Source organism: Canis lupus, chromosome 15, assembly GCF_048164855.1.
Source record: "Canis lupus baileyi chromosome 15, mCanLup2.hap1, whole genome shotgun sequence".
NCBI classification, from domain to species: domain Eukaryota; kingdom Metazoa; phylum Chordata; class Mammalia; order Carnivora; family Canidae; genus Canis; species Canis lupus.
In genome coordinates, this window is record NC_132852.1 from 16,255,220 (window position 1) to 16,277,096 (window position 21,877).

The 21,877-nt window shown below is 38.4% G+C and overlaps 1 protein-coding gene and 1 long non-coding RNA gene across 51 annotated transcripts in view; one reads left to right on the forward strand and one right to left on the reverse strand.

Annotated features, from left to right (window-relative positions):
* The window catches only part of SORBS2 (sorbin and SH3 domain containing 2), a 215,393-nt gene that overhangs the window by 2,428 nt on the left and 191,088 nt on the right, over positions 1 to 21,877 (reverse strand). For 43 of the 50 annotated variants that reach the window (XM_072776009.1, XM_072776011.1, XM_072776007.1 and 40 more), the window contains 5 exons: positions 17,803 to 18,555; positions 15,523 to 15,717; positions 11,409 to 11,516; positions 5,709 to 5,758; positions 1,797 to 1,903 (listed from right to left, as the gene is read on the reverse strand). In XM_072776009.1, the coding sequence (XP_072632110.1) occupies positions 1,797 to 1,903; positions 5,709 to 5,758; positions 11,409 to 11,516; positions 15,523 to 15,717; positions 17,803 to 18,555 (1,213 nt within the window). The remainder of the gene's footprint in view (positions 1 to 1,796; positions 1,904 to 5,708; positions 5,759 to 11,408; positions 11,517 to 15,522; positions 15,718 to 17,802; positions 18,556 to 21,877) is intronic. The other 7 variants (XM_072776053.1, XM_072776057.1, XM_072776056.1 and 4 more) reach the window with 1 other exon arrangement.
* Positions 6,451 to 20,187, forward strand: LOC140604682 (uncharacterized). The gene is made up of 4 exons (XR_012007492.1): positions 6,451 to 11,292; positions 12,124 to 12,324; positions 12,615 to 12,688; positions 20,101 to 20,187. It is a non-coding gene; the product is annotated as an uncharacterized lncRNA (long non-coding RNA).

Genomic DNA, 21,877 nt, shown 5'->3' on the forward strand with positions numbered 1-21,877 from the left:
GCTCAGCCTCTCCGCCTGAAGGGAAAGACCATCCTGCTGGAGGAGCTGGGTTTTTAACGTAATGATATTAAGTGTCATGATGCTCCATCACCATGGGTGCTAGACAAGAGTGAGGAGTGGAAAAACACTTGGGAAGTGACGTTCTCAAGTTTAAGCTAAATAAAGTCGAGGCTGGCGGTGTCATGGGATGGATTAGAAGAGCACAACACGGGGCTGGGTTTGGTGAGCAAGGGGTCTTTCACCCCTCTTCAACAGGGTGCAACGCTGATGGCATTATTGGGGACACTGTCACTATCCAGTTTTATTATATCATGGAAGATCACGCTGAACGTTCCTTCATTCATTCACAGTCAGCACTGCCCGAGTTCTTGATAAAATATAAAAATTTACAAAATCACTAAAGAAAAAAAAAAGGCCAAGAACTATTTGTGGAGAGGGGTTCATCAACAAGTATGCTTTTTAACAGAGGTGTGAAACCAAAGGCACAAGTGGCCACCATCATGATTACCTTTGGTCTCAGATAACACAACTCCTTTGAAACTTTTAATAAAGGTTGGTGCACTGAATTCTTCCCAAGGATTTCCAGCTCAGATAGTGAGAGGACAGTTCCAGTTCTCATTTATGTTCTGGAACTTACTGTCTTGGTTTGATCGATTTTTCTTTTTTCCTGTGTAGGTTAGCCATTTACTATTCTTCTAAAAAGGGGAGTTAATGTGAACAGAAGCAGAGGCTTGTGGCTGCAAATGTGTGACCTCTGTTCTTGTATTATTTTCCTCCCTGATTGTCTAGAGAAAGCCTTCATGCTTTCCTGTCTTGTCTCCTCTGTGCTCCTGTGCCTTTATTTCTTTGTTACCTCTTTCTTGTGTGTACCATTGTATAATGCTCTTGTCTACAAATGTTTTCTCAGAAGAGCTCTAGTCTTCTTTAAAAAAAAAAAAAAGATTTATTTATTTATTTGGAAAGAGAGAGAGAAGCGGGGGGAGAGACAGTATGTGCACAAGTAGGGGGAAGGGGAGAGAGAGAGAGAGAATCTCAAGCAAAGTCCCCACTGAGCATGGAGCCCAATGTGGGGCTTGATCTCATGACCTAGTGGAAATCAAGAGTCAGCTGCTCAACTAACTGAGCCACCCAGGTGCCCCTCTAATTTTCTCTTAAGCTGGTAAGAATGGGATTATCTGTTAAGTGGGAAGAATGAAACTTGTCTCTTAACAAAAATTAAAATGAAGGTGAATTATTGAACTTTCAAGGGTCTTTAACATCAGACCTAATGAGCAGATGAATTGCTGACTTCATCTTATGTTCTCCAATTAGATCCTCACTGCTGACAGCTAACATTGCCCACTGAACAGTGTTAATATTTCTTATCTAGGAAGCATTGTGGTTATGGTTCTTAGATCTCCATCTTTCCTGGTTGGTGGTACTCAAAGAAAATTTCTTCTCTCAGTTGAATTGGAGATAAAACTAGCAGAAAATCACATATACCTGAAGCAGTAAATAATAAACCATATTAAAATGCAGTGCTGGGGTGCCTTGGTGGCTCAGTTGGTTAGGTGTCCGATTCTTGATCTCAGCTCAGGTCTTGATCTCAGGGTTATGAGTTCAAGCCCTCTGTTGGGCTCCATGCCCAATGTAAGAAAACATGCAAGGTAATGTTGTCTTGGGATTACATAGTGCATACGTAATGCGTGAAAGATCAGAGGCATCATGAAATCAAAGAAAACTTAACTATCACCAGTGAGCAAACACAAACAAATTATAAAATGGTCAAAGGCGTCTGAAAAGAATTTTCTACATACCCACAAACCATCCATCGTCACACTTCTCCATCACATCAATGACATCACTTTCTCTGAGCTCCAGCTCATCTTCATTCCTAGGAGTATAGTTATACAGAGCCTGAAACCTTAAACAGGACAAATGGATGTGTTTAAAGACAAATCTTTACACCCTTGTGAAACTATAGAAGATTGTACATCGTCATTTTACTTTTAACATTCCTATTCTTTTTAACATGTGAAATTAGATAGTGTAAGTCTTTGGCAAACATGTAAAGTAAATAGAAATATTTGGATTTGCGTGGGACTTAGACCACTCTGTAGCATTTCAAAACTACAGTGAGGGATATTTGTCGAAGATTATAATATGCACAAGTTGGATTAAAACATTTTGACATTTATAAATCGGACCTGTATTCCAATTGTCTAGTCATAGATATCACAAGGACATTAAATAATAGTGCAGAATATAAAAGAAGTGATGTGTGCATTATTCAGTGATGTAAAAACAAGAGAGGATTATTGTTTTAGTTGGCTATAATCAAAAGCAAATAACTGCAATTTCCAAGTTGAATTTTCAAGTGGTTCTAAACGGAGATGTACAACCTATTGCAGACATGTCCCCATATGGAGCAATTCTAAATTGCTATGTGGGGTTTACTTTAAAAGAAAAGGTTATTTTTTTCACCAAAAGGAATTCTTTAAAGCAGTTTAGTTTCGTAGTTTGAATCAGTGTGTTGTAAGGATTTAGAATTTGAAAATCTGATGTAATGCCCCTATGAAGTCAAGCAGATATATTCTGTGCTCAGCGATCACTGAGTCAGTATCAAACAGTAGATTATGGATATGTTTCTTTTTAAAATGGGTCCTGGAACAATTGTGTTTGATGTTGAAACATTTCCTTGAAATAATTTTATATAAAAAAGAAGTACTGAGAGGACACTACCACTTTCCTTTCTCTGCCTGAATTAGGAATTTCTCTGCCTAATTCCTTGAAATAATTTTATATAAAAAAGAATTACTGGTAGGACGCTACCACTTTCCTTTCTCTGTCTGAATTCTCTGCCTGAATGCAAGCCTTTATTTTGCTAACATTGATCAGTTAAATTAAATTTGCAGTAATAAAATAGTATGTATTTTAAGGCATATTAACATGGATTGGCATTTTGGAAAATGAAAGCACAAATTCTAGCAGCTGAGCAGTTCATGAAATATTTGATACACAGAAAACTTCATATTACTAGGAAAATACTACCAGTATCTTAAGGGGGATTTAAAAAAAAATTCAGTGAATTTGTTTTTGCTGTCTCTTATAATAGTTATGTAATTCTGCCAATATAGATAATTAGAACCACATTTCAGGGCACTTTGGATTTTTAAAGTCAAGTTTAGAAAGCAGATAATACTGAATAATGTTGGAACAAGAATGATTTATTTCTAATTACTTCATTCAGTCAGAAAATCACATTTTAGTGGAACAAAACTTTCCTATCATTTGAACTCAAACATGTCATAAATCAGGGACATGGCTCCATTGAAAAAGTCCAAGGACTTTTTCAGATTGGCGGACCCAGATGAAATCGGCTTCTGGCAGGGGTAGCAGGTGGTGGTAGTTGTCTGGGAAAATGCTGGTAAGATGTGGTGCCTAACCTCATCTCCCAGAATACATCGTTTGACCTGGTTGGTACCAAACCCTAGAATCCCAACATTAGAGATTTCTTTCCCAGTTAATATTTTGTCCTAGAAAATCTTTTCTGCCACTTGTACTTTTGAAATTGGGCGTCTGATGTCTTCTGTTGAGAAAGGGCAGAGAAAGGTAGCCAGGATCCCAGAGTAGTGGTAAAACAAAAACAAAAACAAAAACAAAAAACATTTCTCAATTTGGATGTTTGCACGGGGCCAGCCCTGATTGGAGTAGACAAATTATTTTGTTGGTTGCTTTTAGGATTTGATTTTGAGGCTGCTTAGTTGAAGGGATGGTATTTTTGTATATTTATTTGGGGAAAGTTGATTTCCCTTTTTCAATTTCATGTTTGAGGGAGACAGTCCTTCCTGGGCTGCTATTTCAATGGGTACACACTGAAGCTCTCACTTTGGGGAACACCGATTCTCTGAGCTTCTCAGGCTTCAGCCTTCCTTTCCTCAGGAACCTGGCCAACCCCATATGGAGAAAGGCCTATTTAAGGCCACCAAACCCCAGCTGCTTGAACAATCTCAAGGTCCCAAGAGCTAAGAAAAAACAAAATTGGCACAAACTCCTACTTCACTTTGGTATGATAAAAGCCAGGGTGCTTGTCAAAATTTACTTACCATTCGGGTTTAATTAGGCCGCACACACAAAAAAAATTGGGAGTTTCATGGAAACATAAACAAACTTTCCGGAAACCACCCTGACTCTGTTGGCTTTCAAAATCAGTGTTGCATGACAGGAAATGCAGCCGAATTACAATTAAAATGTTGTTTTGAAAGATGTGTTGGTGAGATGAATGATGGTGGTGGGATCAGGAGATGCTTCAGAAAGAAATTTATCTTTTAAATAAGAAATGTTCAGCCAAGCTTGAAGCTTTCTCTATAAATTTGCAACTTTTCCTATAACATATTTTTTAATCCTGAGTTGCAGCAACATTATAACATGATGTTCCCATTTGCACTCCAATCTAGTTTTTAAATGAAAGAGGTTAAGTGACACCCCATATTCCCCCTCATTGGGGTTGTAAGCAAATGTAAATTTAGTACAGAATGTTTTCTAATGTCCATAGCAGGACCTTGAAAATGTGCCTTTTCCCACCTGCGAGCAACGTGGTTTCATAAACACCCAAACGACCACGAGTGGAAGTATTAACTTTATAGGACATGAAACAGTATAACGTAATGTTACCTATTAATTCATAAACTCCTCAAAAGCTGCTAACTACGATGTGTTGATTATACAATAGACCTAAACAGGCCTGGAATTTAATTTTTGTGCCTTGTTCCTAATCATTTGCTTACATGAGAAAACCAGCCCAAACTTTAGAATTATAAGTCTTATTTGATTTTTTTTTCAATTGAATGAAACTTTAAGTGATTCTTACATCCACCTTGTTCTTTTCATAGTCTTTTGCCTCAGGAGGAAACCTTGCTGGTTATACTGGGTGAGAGGTGAGAGATGGTTTCTGAAGAGCATGTTTTTAGCTCAGGGCTGGGTCTGTGAGAAGTGAGGAGGGGGCCCTGGGTAGGAAGGGGCCAGGCCACCCTCTTGACTTACAGCCTGGGCAGTGGGCAGCAGCGAATAGAGAGCCTCTCAACCTCCCTCTGTCATGGGCAAAATGGAGCAGGAAAGGACACACACACACACACACACACACACACACAAAAGAGAATCTTAAACACAATGTGGGACATCTTCAATTTGAGTTGACTTATCCATCAGAAAGGAGAGGGAATTTGAGAGGTTGGAAAAGGCATTTAACTGAATGCCAGTGAATGTTTTAACACACTGCCATTTCCAAAGGTCCTTGTAGGAATGTCACTCTGGAATTATGCTATTACCTTATCGCTTCTGGTCTACTGTTACATTCTTCTGGTCTTTGAATATGTGTAAGAACTATGTTAGGACATTTCTGGGTCTTTAAAGCTGTGGTTACTAGAATTTGCATGGTGATCAGGACAGGGAGGGAGGCAGATTCATACATCCTGGGCATCAGGAGCATGGGAAGATCTTTCTAACATGTAAATCAGTCTTCTACGAAAAGCCATGGATTTTTAAAATGAACTTCTCTCCGTTATGAGAGATGGAGACTTTTGTAATTTCTCTTCTATCAAAGAGCCTCACGTTAGTTACTTTGTTCTGTTTCACTTGCAGAGTTGCACAGGCCTCTGTTTTGGGACCTCAATGGTCTCTTTTGTGGGTCAAGGTTAGTCTGGAACTTAGAAGATAAGAAGAATACTTACGGTTCCCCCCCACCTTGAATGTTTTCATGAGTGAACACAGGACGCTGTGGCTGAAATGAAATGATTTTCAATGTAATCAGTGTTTAAACTGGTACTAAGTAAAAGATAATTTGGATAATGGCATGGTATTTTCTTGACATTTAATATTTCCTGTTGTAAAAAACCAAGAGGAAGGAAAAAAAAACCAAATAAAGGGTTTCTGCAGGATTAATAATTCAAATATTTTGAAGGGTGCTTTACATTAAACCAAAATAACCAAGGTTCAAATGTTTTGAATATATCTACAGTCTAGTCTGCTCAAGCATTAAGGAAAAGTCAGGGTTTAGTCCCATTGATTTTTCAAAGGCCAGGAATATGGCAAGAACATAGACACCAAACCACTAGAATGGGAAGTCTGGACACCTTCATACAACCTTATTTTTCAGCGTTTTCTCAAACAAGCAGAAAATAAGCCACATGTATTCTAACAGCAAAGTATCCACAGTCATTCTACTTTTCCTTCACAGACAACATTTTCACATACAGTACGGATGAAAATATAGATAGGCAGACATCCCATGCTACATTTGAATTAACACTCTCTGTTCTCCATGTGGAGAAAACACATGCATTTTCAAAAAGAGAAAACAGAGAACTTGAAATAGGATGTAACAAACAATATCCAGGTAACATGTAACATTTTACCTTAGAAGAGAAATATTGGTAGAAATTCCCAGTGCACTGAACTCTCAAAAGAGTTTCTTTTCTTTTTAAACTAAGCATCAAGACCAGTATCTGTAATAGATACTTATAATATTGGAAATGACAAACCTTAGCATCCCATATATCCACATAAATATTGCAATGAATGAAAGTTAACATGTTTGTTGAATATGTAAAGTCAACATCTTTTATACTGGCTACCCAAGTGTTACTATTTCAGGAAAAGAAAAACATTACAATTCATTCACAACACATTTCAAAAGCATCCTCTTCTGAACGATGGCTGTGTGGTGAAATGAGATATAAGAGTTTGCATGGCAATTATAAAAGTGACTTCTTGATGACTACTGAATTAGTTAGGAGATCCATGTCCTTGGGTATCTGGGCCAATTCCTAGGTCCCAGAATTATGAATGGATTACCGACAGATTTACCGCAAATTGTCCTTAGAAATCCCCTTGGTCCAAGAATGGATGGGGAAATCTGGGGTTCCTTTTAGTCTGAGTCTGTAATTTGCTCTCCTTCTTACATTCTTTATTTGCTACCTTCCCATCTAAGCCATCTATCTAGCATAAGACTAAGTTCTTACATTACTAAAACTTGAAGCATTCAATCTATTAATTGGAAGTGTTTACTAACTATTAGAAATTTCACTCAACAGTCTGAATGTGGAATATATAAACTTAAGACTCAAGAGTGGATAAAAATTATTGGACACATGCATGACTTCAGAGTACAAGGCTTCTACAAGTCAATATAAAGTTATCAACAATGAATCTGTCATTAAATTTATAAAGTATACTATTTTAAGAATTATGAAGACTAAGCCATTTTCCAGCCATGTTAAGCCATTTAATTCAATATAAATATATTGAATAATTCTATAATTATTTTATATAAATAATAAATATATGCAAAATAAACACAAGTTATCCATAAGCCTGTAATCTATTAAAGTTCTTCAAATTCTCATCCAATCATGTATATATACTGTTTATGCAGAAATAAGATATGCATATATCAACTGCTATTAATATTTTATAATAATTTTCCAGCTTTCTTTTCTCAGTCTTCTTTTTCATTTTAAATCACTGCAGAATAATGTTCCCTCACTTATGTGTAGATATATTTTTTTGGTTTTCTTAACCATTTCTTTTTTGCTTTTGAAGTGAAGGTTGGTCTAGCCTTTTTTTCATTATCACGAGCAACAGTGCTATAAATATTTTTATACAAAGAGTTATTTCCTGGCTTTGGACCATTCTTTAGAACACATTTCCAGGAGTAAAATTTCTGGCCAAAGATTATACATTCAAACCACATGATATTGAAAGTGCTCGTATTAGTCACTCAAAAAAAATATAAAAATGTAATTAAAAAATGGAAAATGCTGTATTTCAAAGCACAGCTGCTTTAGTCTCACAGAAATATCATAGCACCATTTACAGTGCATAGCAAAGTTATAAATAAGAAAATATTTTCTGATGATCAGTTCTTAAATTCAGAGAAAAAATGTTTTGTAAAACTTATTTAGTTGTGCTCTTTCTACATGTTTCAGTCATTCTAGTATTTTTAAGTGGTGTAAAAGTTTTACTTTTTCATCATAGCATCCAGTGCTTGGTACAACTGGTTGGTCTAACTTCACTGCTCTCTTATGTTAAAATGTGAACATGACTTTAAAAATCAGAGTGTTCATTGAGATAAAATAATCTACTTTTGAAGTCCATATAGAACCTTTCCTTTGTCATCATCCCAATTCTATTACTTTAATTACTTTAATTTGACTAGCATCATAAGTTACTGAAGTGGATCATTCCTTTGACAATTATGAACGTTGGGCTGTTGCCAGAAGTCTGTGGCTCCATTAATCCCACAGGTGTCTACGACTCAAGGACTCATGTTCCTGGGTGTGCCAGCCAGCTATGTCCTTGTTTTTACCAATCCTTCCCAATATGTCTTTTCTTTTCCTTGATAGCCTTTAAGAGAACCCCCATTCCCACCCCTTCTCTGACTTACCAGGTCTCTATACTGTTCACATACTCAGGCCAAGATTTACCACAGCCTTTATGAGCACTATTATCATGGTGGCTTTTAGAACTTTTCTAAGGTTACCTTAAAACAGGAATCATCTCCATGTGAATTTGGATAGTTAGGAACCAGTTTTGAGGAAAGTTGACTAGTTATAGTATTTGAATTAATTTATTTAGAGGTATTTGGTCAATAGATGAAAAAGTAGCTATTATAAACAGCTATTTATAAGGGCACATTTGGTGTTGGCATGGACAATGTAATCTGGGATTTGCAACTCAGCTTCATTATCTCTAGAATCAAGGCATTGGACAAGACAGTGATTAGAATCTTGTCCCCTTACCAAAAAAAAAAAAAAAAAAAAATCTTGTCCCCTTCAGGAAACCCATGGAGGAATCCACATTTCCACAGGTACATCTCTCCTGTTATGTATAGATGCCATCATCAACCTTCCCCTTACTTCTCAGAGAGCTGAGACAGCTGACACTTAATAGTTAATTCTCAAATATCTCAGTCATGTAAAAACAATCATAGTAACAATTCAGCTTCATTTTTCAGATCAGTAAGCCAAAACTCACAGATTATTTCTTAGTATCACAAATAAGTAAAAAGAGGAAAGAGAATGATGATTTTGACTGGCACTCTCTATTGCATAGAAGATTACTATGATGGAACAGATGGCCTAAGTTGATTAAAATCAGCATCTTTATTTTGTCCTTTACGCAAGTATTTATGTTCTGTATGGATACTCAAGGAAATCATCTTAGGAGACTATCTTTTGCCTTTCTCCCTCCAGGTGTTACAAGTTAAAAAGGGTACAAATGCTGAGGAAAAGATCTGTACTGTATCTGCACTCTATTGCCACCGAATGGTGAGTAGTGGCACCAACATGCTAAAAGTTGTTGATGCCTTTGGACAGCTCTCACTAACTTCCTTCAGCCTGGATTCATGTTGAAAGGATATTTTAAAGACCACAGAATGTGGTGGAATAGATATTCATCTGTTTTTCTGACGATGTACTTCCCTTCCTACATTTTAAAGTCTTGAGAAAGGATCACTTTTTAGCCACCCGTATTTTTGGTCTGCGATTATTTCTATTTTAACTCTTATCATCTTTGTGATCAATGCAGGATATACATTTGTGACATTCAGAGAGTCTTACATGTATTAAGAATACAATAAAAATTAGGAAACCTAATGAAACATCATGTTGTTTTCATGGAATCCTAGATATTTAACTTTTTTCCATTGGGAAGGTAGCAATCCTCCCCCCACCCCCCGTCCGGTTGAGTGTTGCAATTTTTAAAGGTTATCAAGAGTGGATACAAATGAGACAAGTTTCAACCCACGCTAATATTCAAAGCCAGATCCAACTCACTGCTCCTAAGGGAATTGGTGTGAAATATCCCAGAACCTCTGGTTTTAGTAAAATACATACTTCCCTATCTCAGATGGGGAGATGCAGTCTGTCCAGAACCCATCTATCTATCTGTGCTTCTGCAGAGGCACCTCTGCAGGATTAGCTACATCTAGTATTCAGTAATTCTTAAGTAAAACTGGACTATTACTTTAAACACTAATGAGGAAGAATATTTGAAAGAGTTATAAGCACTTCTAGAGTTCTTCAGTCAATTATTTTTCCAGAAAATGTTAGTTGTAGTATCTGCCAACGAGAATTTGATGAAATTCTCCCTGTAACAATCCCATGTTTATGTAATAGGCTTATTTTTTCCTTCTTAAACTATGATACACAACTTTGCATGAATCTAAAGAATATAGATTATTTATGCTCCACACAAACACATATAATGTATAAGCACATAATGTAAAAACCTGGCAAAGAAAAAAACTTGAGGTAACCCAAAACATGGCGTCTCCCTGACCCAAGGGAAATTTATGGCTGGGCCATATTAATTGTGGAAAAATCTTCCCTTTTGTTTTGGCTCTGGAAGGCCTTTCTGTGAGGGAGTCTAAGAATCTCTTGAAATCAACATTCCGCTTTCTCTATGGCAACCCAAATCTCTGCCTCAGAAACAAAGGGAGGTCTCCTTATGCAAGCAACAAGAGCACAAAAAATGGCATAAACACAGAGAGGTAGCAACATTTTTTGAAAGTGGAAAAGGAAATCCTCTTTGCAATCAATTGGGCCCTTAACAATTTGCAAGCCATGGTCATCAATAGGCCAGGTCAGGTCAAACCGGGGTTTATCAAATAGAAATGGTGAAACGATTGCCTTTTGCAGAGACAGAAATCCCCAAACGCCTTGGCTGCCTTCCTCAGAACTGATAGTACCATTTAGAACCCCGACATAGGAAATCGCTTTCGATGTTACAGAACCAAGGAGCTGCTGGGAAAAGTAATTTTGCCTTTAAATTCAATCAAAGCTTTCCAAAGCCTGGGAGTACCTGGAGTCCAGAGTACTGAAATACCCCAGAATCCCTCGTTTAGGTTTAAAAAGTGTCGTGGAGCCAATGTAGCCCACACCACCAGAGCAACAGGAGGTTGTGCAACAACTAAGGATGATGGATTCAAGAGAACAATCGACATAAACAATGTCACCAAAGCAAACGCTACTGGAAGTGTTCGCTATGCGATCAGCACCAGCTTTATTCTTTGCACTAAAAACCATGATTGGAAAGCGGCGATTTACAGAGAACGTGGCAGGAAGCATGAGATGCACGGAGAAGACAACATATACTACACCCTGATTTGGATTATGAGAATCTGGTCATGTCTTTCTGGATTTCTGGAAAGTTCGACACAGACACAGAAGAGAAACACGTTGCCCACAGACCGCATTGGATTTTTCAGTTGATCTGACTTGGCAGCTCATGATGGGTGGTCACTTCATTTCGGGGGTACCTCTGGGCCCACTTTGGGGCAAAGCACAGCAGTGACAGGGAGGGAGGGCCAGCCTACTGCGGGTGGGTGGGTGGCCAGGGTGCCTGGCACGAGGGGGCCGTTCTGACCCTACCCTGTGGGAAGCGCTGAGGCCTCGGCCCGGCGAGCCGCAGGATCTCCTACACAGCACTGGGCTACGCGGAGGCTTACCCAACACAAATACCTCGCTTTTTAGGTCAGCCTGCAAAAGCCATAGACGTTAGTTAGTTCTGGTCTTCATCGTACAGCCTTCAGGAGGAGCTTTGCCTGATTTGCTTTTCCATGCACACGCAGCATGCCAAACTCTCGAATGCGACAGAGCCGGGCAGGTTCACTGGCCTGCAGACAGGTCTTGGGGGGCTGCTGGCACCGTCCACACCACAGGCCTCAAGTGCTGCTTTCACACCAAGCCCAACAGGCAGAGCAGAGAAAGATTTACGGAGAGAAGGGGGGCATAAGGAAGATGTTTGAGGGTGATGTCGATGGCTAAGAGCACATACGAGGATTCGTGTGTCTCTAATAGAATGTTTAACAACGGGGGGTGGGGGGGACAGGACAGCCTCAGATCTGTTTTCTTTGTGCTTCTTTGAATAGATGCAAGGTAAGACGGGGAAATTTCACTGCATACCCACCAAGTTTCATAAGAAGTCTCCATCATTTGGGGCAAATTTTCTAACAAAACACATAAGGAGAAAATATGGCTTTTCTGGGAAAAGTGGTAAAATATAATTAAAAACTGAATATGGTCCTAACTCCACCTTGTGACTGTTTTGGCATTCTTTCAAAGTAAGCATTTTTTTTTTTTAAAGATCTTATTTATTTATTCATGAGAGAGACAGAGACATAGGCAGAGGGAGAAGGAAGCTCCCCGCAGGGAGCCTGATGTGAGACTCGATCCCCAGACCCAGGACCACACCTTGAGCTGAAGGCAGATGCTCATCCACTGAGCTACCAAGGCGTCCCCAAAGAAAGATTTTTAATATGACAGTGAATCAACTAACCTTTCTTGGGTGAGTATGCTTTATTTTCTTTCCAGGAGTGGACAAGATCTACTACTTGTCCAAAGGGCTAGGCAAGTATTTGATATGTTTATAAGGCCTTCAGCAGGACTAAATGACTTTTCAATAAAAGTGTGTGGTTTTCTTAACTCTCATTGAGGAGTGTTTTCATCGTAATTAGTAATGATTGACCTCAAATCTGCAGTCTCTAGGTCTGAAATGCATTAGGTGTTTTTCTTTAAGGGTATGGCAGAGAATGCTTGATGTTCTCTAATATCCATTCTCTTCTTTGTCCTCTGTAGTAGAATCATGAGAGGCACATGGACATTCTGAATAAAGTCTATTTCTCAACCTTGTATCCAGATGTGCTCATGTGGTAAGTCCTGACAGATGGGATCTATGCAGTAGGAAGGGACTGCTGGAGCTGGTGCAGCCACTTTGGATGATACAGTGGAAGCCTCTCATTGAGGAAGATGATGTGCTAAAATCAAATGGAACCTACTGGGTGTCCTGGTGACTATGGAGCCACATACTAGCCCTCAATGCATAAGAGAAATATACTTGTACATTGTTTAAGCTGTAATTATTTTGAGTTTTCTGGCATGGAAGCTGCCCCAATCTCAACTAGTATAGGTGTTCTAGGGACATTAAGGATCATAGAAAAAAACATTCAGCTGTTGGAATGATGTGAATAAATATGCTCAAAGATCCTTTGAGCATATTAGGAAAAATCAGTGCTTAATTCCATGTTGGAAACTGGGCTCATAGGGATTACTTTCTGATGGGATGGTTTTAGAGGAGACTTCCTTTTGGGCCCAGAATAACTGAGTTTCTTGGAAGAAACCCAAAGAAGAGTCTCTCTCTTCACAAAGAGCTTATATTGCAATTTGAGTCCACACGCTCGGACTCTTAGATGGAAGTTAAGCTTATTAGAAGAGTTGAGAACTTGGATAATTTTTAGTATGAAAAACCACTATTTAAAAAAAAAAGATGCTCAAAAGACTAGAGAAAACATTGGATTCTGATTTATATATCGCTCATAATTTATACGTACATTCAACCTTCTGTCATCTATAAGGTGTTGGTGAATTTTGCCTCTACGGAAGATTTTGGATGGTTTGTGAGAGCCTTACATTGTGTCAGAAAACACCTTAAAATAATAAAAGTGCATTAAATTAGCCTGGGTTAGACAATGGTTGATGGGAGTTGATAAAAGTATTGTTACGATTTCATGCACACTATACTATACCTACCAAAACCTTAAAAGTTTATTTTGTCTTTGCTTTCAGGGCAGGGTTACTTTCTTTGTAATGAGCATAACTTGTAGTATTCTTGAAATGGAAGAAATAGGAAGCCTTCTTAGAGGAATTGAGCAAGCACAGTTTATCAGTGTCAGATGTAGGGTTAAACTATGATAATGGCCTAAACTTTGCCACTCATTCAATTTGCATTTATATTGACAAGCACAGGTAACTTCAGTCAACTTATATTCTTCCTATGAATAGAAAAACAGATTTATGGGGCACCTGGGGGGCTCAGTCAGTTAAATGTCTGCCTTTGGCTCAGGTTGTGATCCCAGGGTCCCGGGATCGGGCCCTGAGTCAGGCTCCCTGCTTATCTGGGAGTCTGCTTCTCTCTCTTCCTTTGCTGCTGCCCCCTGCTCATGCTCTCTCTCTCAAATAAATAAAATCTTAAAAAAAAAAAAAAGAAAAGAAAAATAGACTTATAAGTCTTACAAAAAGCTCAGTGGGGAATTAAAAATTATCATTTGCTCTTGAGTAAGATAAAATAGAGGAAAGCTTCATTTTTTCTGGAGTTAGTTACCTGATGTAGTTACGAAAGTGTTCTTTGAAAACATTGTCATTGTGCATACTCTCCATCCTCGCACATGATTCTGCAAACAACTGAAACCTAATGTGTGTATGAGATGAGCTTGATTCTTGAAGAAGAACAAACCTGTGTAAATCCTGGTTTTGTCCTTGACACTACAATGGCGAGATCTTCACCTCTCTAAATTAGAGAAATCTGATTCTAAAGTTACTTTGTCATTTATTGACTAAGCTTAAGGGCTAAAGAACAAGTGGGAAACGGCAAGAAATAAATGCTTTGGCCTTAAAAAGAAAACTTCAGAAAGAGTGGGGAAAAGGCAAAGTCTGAGTCTTAGATATTACCTAAAATATCATTATTCTTGTTTTTTAAAGTTTCCTAATTATTTCATGCCAGCCAAAACGAAACCTCAAAGGGCAAAGAGAAACTAGTCTTTAAAATATTCCATTTTTTCAAAAATTCCTTTCATAGGTTAGATGAATTCACATTACCGGACTATTTCAGTGGAGGGAGTCAGTGATGGGGGTTTGGCATACTGTGCAGACAGCATTTCTCAGGCGTTGGGGGTTGGTGGTTCCTAGTACAGAAACTGAACTCTACCAGAACCTTCGTGTTTTCACTCCACTGCAGGGGCTCCCATTTTACAAAGTTTCAGAGACTGAATGTGAGGATGGGTTATTATTTAAAGTCTATCACGTTTTGTCTCAAGGAAGAGGTTTCAGGATCATTCTGATTGCAGAAGCAAAACTTTTCTGTGATGGATTGATTTTGTGCTGTGGTTGCCATTAAACCTCTTTCCAGGGCCAGCCACTAATTTTGTTGGAGGTCTTTTTTCCTGGTTTCCTTATGGGGAGTTAGAAACCAGCACGGCTCCCAGCCTACAAGACTCAAGAGTTGGGTGCTTGGTGACCTGTTAACAAAAGAAAGCTTCATTCCTGCAATCCTCATTATTTTACTGCAGTTTTATAGAAGAATAAAGTTCAACACTGTGCTAAGGATCATCCTGTCCTCAGGCTGGGCTGAACCTGTTGTTGGGCAGGACACACGGGAGGCCGTGACCCCACTGAGAAGGTACAGAGGCTGACCGGCAGAAAAACCCATGTCTTTGAATGGGATAGGCCTCAAAAAAAAAAATCCAGTGATCACTTTTTATTTTTATAAATAAATTTTAGTTCATTTTATTCCTCAAGCTGGGTCTAGCTGCTGCGCAAGGGTATCTCTTAAGTTTTTGGACAGAGGCCATGCCAATGATGTTAAAAAAAAAGTTAGCGAGCAATATTTCCATGACTTTTTAGAAGTTGTAAGATGGCACAAATCTAAATATACCTAGTTAACAAAATTCATTTAAAGACATGCAATAAACCACACTCAGGATGCAGTTACCTTTAGTTTTGGTGAATTTCTCTCCTGTTGGTAAGGGTACTTAGGGAGGAGGGGAGGCGAGTAGGGCTGGGGAGTCTGAGAAAGGGTCCAGGCCAGGTCAGAGATAGAGGCCGAGGGAGAATGAAAAGGAAGGGAAGGAAGGAGAGAGCTGGGAAAAGGTGTAGACGGTCCATCTCCCGGAGAAGGTGAAGGTGGCTTAAAGATCGAGGAAAGACAAGATGTGATTACGGCTTGTGCCCAGAAAGAGGCCATCTGGTCTTTAGAGAGTATCCCCCAACCTCAAATACTGTTAAAGTTACCAAATGCCCTGGCAAGTGACATCTATGAGAAATTTTCGCTTGAAAAACACCAACTTTTTTTTTGAATTGGTTTGGAATTCCCAGTGGGTGTGATCATTTTTCTGATGTGGGTGGCTGGAAACAAGAGCCCCCACATTCTACAACTTTATAATATATTTATATATATTATGTATATATTATATATACACATGAAAGGAAAAACGATCTAAAACCCCGGGATGACTCTTTGTAACTTGCTTGTAAAGTAGATCACAAATTTGGAGAGTTGGTTGCAAAGCTAGGGGGGTGGGGGTGATGGTGTGTGCGGGTGTGTGCCTGTGGGTGCGCGGTGGGAACCGTGGTGAAGCTCCCCCACCCTGCCTGGCCCGGGAGCTGCCTGCAACAGGCTCCTGGGAACCAAGCCCCATATCTACTAGCATCTTGCAATTGATGCTGTTGAAGGGAAAATGAGTTGTTTAAATAAATTACTGACTCAGAAACATGGTTGGCTTTCTGTAATGAATGGTCTCTTGTATTCAGTAGTGTGTTTATTTTATACAGGTGCACATGTGGCTGGGTTCCTTATTCAGGTGACCTTTTCTCTCCTGGTTGAGGAACTAGACAAGCCATGGGGTTTTGTGGGTGTCCAGGGGCCTCATGAGCACTGATTACTTAAACCCCAGAACACCCCATAGTATAGGCTGCATGCCTCTATATTTGTTACTGGCAGGATCTTAATAGAAAACTAGGGGATTTTGAAAATTATTTTCCTTTTCTAAGATTTTTAAATAGAGGACCCACGGGGGAAAGTGACTTCCATAGCAACATGATATAAAACATTCTTTTTGTTTCATAATTTTAGTATTTGCCAGTAATCATGTTTTCTTTTTAATTTACAGGTGACATATTTGAGAGAGGAAGTTCTGTTTTTGTTGTTGTTGTAGTTTTAAGGACTTTATTTATTTGACAGAGAGAGAGAGAGTGAGAGTGAGCAAGGGAGCACAAGGAGGGGGAGCTACAGAGGGAGAGGGAGAAGCAGGCTCCCCCCTGAGCAGGGAGCCAGAGGTGGGGCTCCATTCCAGGACCCTGAGATCATGACCTGAGCAGATGCTTAACCGACTGAGCCACCCAGGTTCCCCCTTGTTTTTGTTTTAAGAGAAAAATTTAGGGGTGCCTGTGTGGCTCAGTCAGTTAAGTGTCTGCCTTGGGCTCAGGTCATGATCCCAGGGTCCTGGGATGGAGCCCCACATTGGGCTCCCTGCTGAGTGGGGAGCCGGTTTCTCCCTCTCCTCTCTGCTTGTGCTCTCTTAGCTATCTCTGTTGCTATTTCTCTCAAATAAATAAGTAAAATCTTAAAAAAAAAACTTTATAGGCTAAAGGTTAAGGGATCTCCGCTCTTTACTAATTAAAATCATTGCATAAGATTCTTTGTAAGACGAAAATGCATTAGTAGTCTTAAGTAGCCACCAACTTGAAGAAGTTATTTCTTCAGAAGTTAAAAGGGCACAGGAGCACTTTTTTTTGCTTCCTCCCTCTTTCTTTCTCTCTCTCCTTTTTTTGCAAACTGCATTTGGAATTGGACTCATCTCTCTGTGTATCAACTTCCTCGTCTCTAAAGCAGGGCTAATAATATAACGCACCTCGCTGAGTTATGCAAAGTAAAGACAAAGAGGTCTTTGAATAGCGTTTGATACTCAGCAAGAACTCAACTATGTGGCTACCCTTATTAATAACAAAAAATCAGGAAGACTACACATTGCAGACTTTAAATATGAACGTATAGTCATAAAGAGGTAATGGAATTATATATCTACATTGTCTTACTAAAACTTGGTGTGTTTCCATCTAGTCCTCCATCCCCCAACTTACGAGTGCTTGTGTTTCTTAAGAGGAAGCCTTCTAGGGCAAATGCCCAAATCAATGTTTATTAATGTGATTAACTGTACTCTCTAAATATAGAAAGACTGGTTAGTTCTTCAGTACTTAGGCAAGATTAAAATACCTCATGATGGGTTTTCACTGCCTTGCTGTCTTCCTTGGGGGTCCTAGGATCTGTGGGGGTGGCTACTGGGGATTTTGTGGGTTTCTTCTCCTCTTCGTCCTCCTCAATGTGCAGACTTGGGGTTGCTTCTGTGCCGTCGCAGGCAGGCCAGAGAGCATCTGGGTCTTGAGATTCTGGCCCTCTCCGGATGCCTGACATCACCCCCTCGCAGATGTCCTCTTCCTCTCCAATGACAGGGAGACTTTTGGACCAGGGGCCCATATGAGTGTGTGCAGAGGCCACACACTTATCACCTGGGAGTTGGGGTAACTTTTCAGGGTCTCCAAAGCCCTTTCTCATTTTTGTCAAATCCGCAAACTTGTTTCGAGCTGTCTTTTGTGGATCCTGAGATGCTATTGCCTCCGAAGGCAGGACTGTAGCTGGGGTCCCCCCAGAGCAGGGGAAAGGAGGCAGAGAGGATGCTGATTTGGCAGGCACAGCAGCTGGGGGCAATGGGAGGAGCACCGAGGGCTCCTCCTTAATCTCAAGGACGATGTCCTCTAGGATATCTGGTTTGGCTTGGTCATCTGGTAAGGGTAAAGCACTAAGCTTCTCTAATTCATCCAAGAAGTTGTCCAGAAAAAGAAGTGGTGTGGGGGTCAAAGGATTTGCCGGTGGACACTTGGCTGTCAGGGATAGCCACCCCCGGGCTGTTTTATCTGAGCCAGGTGAAGCTTTGTGCATGAGAGAGGGGGCTGGTTCACTGAAAGCCAACTTAGAAATGAGCAGGGATTATGAAGTTAAAAAACAAATCAAGAAAATAATAATAATAATAATAATAATAATAATAATAATAATACAGCAAAACACAGAGACAGAAATGCAGGCAAGGTATGGTAATACATATAAAAATATTTTATGCTGTGGTCTTGATTTGAAGATATTTTGCGGAATTTAAATAAAATCATTAGCATATTCACTAGAAGACTCTCTGAACAATGAAACTCCTTGTACTTGGAAGGGATACCAGATGTCAAACAAGATCAAGCTGTCATAGAGATTGTAAGGTCGTATAGTGAAAATAGAAGTGATTTTATTGAACAGATTAAGTCTTTTAAACTAGGCTTCAGATACTGACTTAGGATACATGACTCTGAAATAATGTGACTGTAAAATGAAAAACAATAATGAAACCTTTTCTCATTCCCTGAATTTGTTTAGTGCTCTTTCTTCCCATAACAGTGCCAAATCTTTTGCATTTCCATAATTTTCTCACTTATGTTTGCAAGGTAATTATAATCTATGGCATAAAATATTTTTACGTCATTATATATTGACACATTTCCAAAAGAATAAATTCCAAAAATTATTTCAAGAACAGAAACTCATGATCAGAACAAAACTAAATTTATGTTAATTTCTACTTCAAAGTTTAAAAAATCCAAAGTAAAAGTTTGCATAGAAAGGGAACATTTGACTTTAATGGGAGTAAACTTTTACTAGTACTCCCATTCTTTTGTGTAAACCCATAGAGTATAATTTTTGAAACTTGATCTCCTGAAGTAAAATATACTTCTGTGTATCTTAATAGTATCTCTCTATTTTGGATATATTGAATAGAACAGAATTTTAATAGAAATTCCTTAAAAGTAGTTCTAGATGTGCTGCCTAGGAACATTCTAAGACATTTATCTATTGTTGCCCAAATAGAAAAAATGCTACATACTATGCACATGAAGGCCTTGAGAGTCTGGGGGGTGGCATTTTACTTTCATTCTCTCCAGGTAGATGATTTGGGTTTGAAAAAAACAAAATCTAAAAGGAAGATTTTGGAGATGTACTTTCTAGTTGGTTGTTTAGGATGAGACTTCACTCATGCATTTAGCACTCTTGGTCCTAGGGCCACTTAACTTTTGACTTCTGTGTCCTATAATAGGAATGGGTCATGAATAGAATTTATTTAGCTATTTTTTTTAAAAAGGAGATAAGATGTCCTGTTACCATGGGGTGGGATAAAGAGGCAGAGTCACAAGCTCATGTGAACATTCTAATGGAAGATTTTGGACTAATGGCAGCCCAGCACCTGATATAAAGTGATACTATATGTGATAGCCACTCCTAGCAAGTCCTGTCTATGTTCAATTTTTAAGAAGACAAAAATTACCTAAGTCTCCTTTGATAGGCTAGAGGAATTCTTACTGACCAGTGTTCTAGTTTATGCTCTTTGTTATGTAACACCATAATAGATTTTGAAAATCTGTGCAATATGTAATAATTCAAGATTATTTCTTTTTCATTTTTGCTTTCTCTCATGGCCAGGAATATTATATGGATGAAGGAAGAAAGAGCTTTAAATCCCACTGTTGTCACGACTACCACCATCATTTTTACTACCTGCTCCTATCACCACCCTGGTCACCAGTATGCATGTTAACAGTTCAAAGTGCTTAGCTTTGCAATAGACTACTAACAGTCAAATTAAGTATCTGAGTTCCCTTTATAACACAAACATACCCACAATACAAAAATCATATAATTACCATTTCTCCCTAAAGCATTGGAGTTGGACTCGACTACACTAAAAGCAGAAATCTCAGAAATAGTATCCACTTACATTTGAGTCTCCCATAAAATAAAGACAGGATGTTGAGAAATGTGATTTGAGAGTGTCAAAGAGTGATTTGTGAGTCAATGAGTTCCTTCCTCTATTTGCAAATATCAGTTAGAAAATAGGATATATAGCATTTAGTGTATTTTTGGATGTCATGATTTGGAAGTATTTTGTAGTTCTTTTTCTGGAAATGATTCAGTTCAACCCTACTGAGAAGTTTCCTTCATTAAGCCAGTGATATCATAGCATAGATTGCCAGATGGGAAAAACTGTTAAGCATTTTCTTTCAAATTATAGACATGAGCTTTTGAAGATATTTTTTCCCAGCATACTATAAAACATTAATTAGTTATTAGTGAAATTTCTCTATTTATAAAATGCAAAATCTGGTGTTCTAAGAAAAAACTTAGGAAACTGAAAATACATTTAAATTGTATTCACAACCAAGATTAAAATGCTGTGATCTAAAATATTACACTGCCAGTATTGATTAGGACATTATGGAAGAATTTCTTAAGTGTTAAATAAAGCTTGTAGATACATGCTTATTCTTTCTTATAAAATTTTATTTGAAGGCACGGTCATTTTGAAATTTAGCTGGTAGTTCTTTTGAGATAACTGAATGGTAAATAAGACAAATATATGGATGAAGAGTCTGATCTTTTTATCAGCAGGAACTACTGAAGGAAGAACATTGATCTCTAAAACTAAGCTCTGGTAGTGAAGTAAGCATACTAAAGAAGCTTCTGGAAGCCTTTATAATCAATCAGACAAAATCAGATAGTACCAAACTATTCCATTATCCAATGATAAAGGATTGAGAGCAGTTACCCTATAACTGAAACCCGGTCTTCAAAGAGGAGTAGGATAAGTAAAATGCCCTTTTAAAAGAAAATGCTTCTTTTACTCATTTTACTCAATGCTTCATTTTACATATGTTAAAAATCCTTCTAGACTCATTTTCAAAGGGTGTTTGGGTCACTGGGGATGCTATCTTGCAGTGGGACATGAAATGACTTCACATTTTGATAATGTCTGATATACTGTTGTTATTTTGTTAGCTTTTCTAAATGGTTTATTTTTTTCAAGTCCCAGCCTTGATCTCAATCAAAACATTTAACATATTTTGCAAAACAACATGTTTAAAATGTTGGGAAGTGAAATAATTCCTTGGTAATTTAAAGTTTTACACTTGAAAGTTAATGAGAAACAGAAAGAAATCTCTAAATGCCATCCATGAAAAGAACATGATATATTATAATTAAATAGAAAATTAAGAAAAACTTCACACTCTGAGTAAAGAAAGTAGGAGAATAGTCTTTTCTAATTAACCAGCTCAGGAAGTAAAGGCCCTTTTAGACTACATATTGAGAAAGGTAATTATCTTTCTAGCTACTAGCTCAAGTGAGACATGATCTGGCACAAAATCACCCTAAACCTAATAAAATAAACTTGAGGACTCCTAATCACCACCTAATGACATTT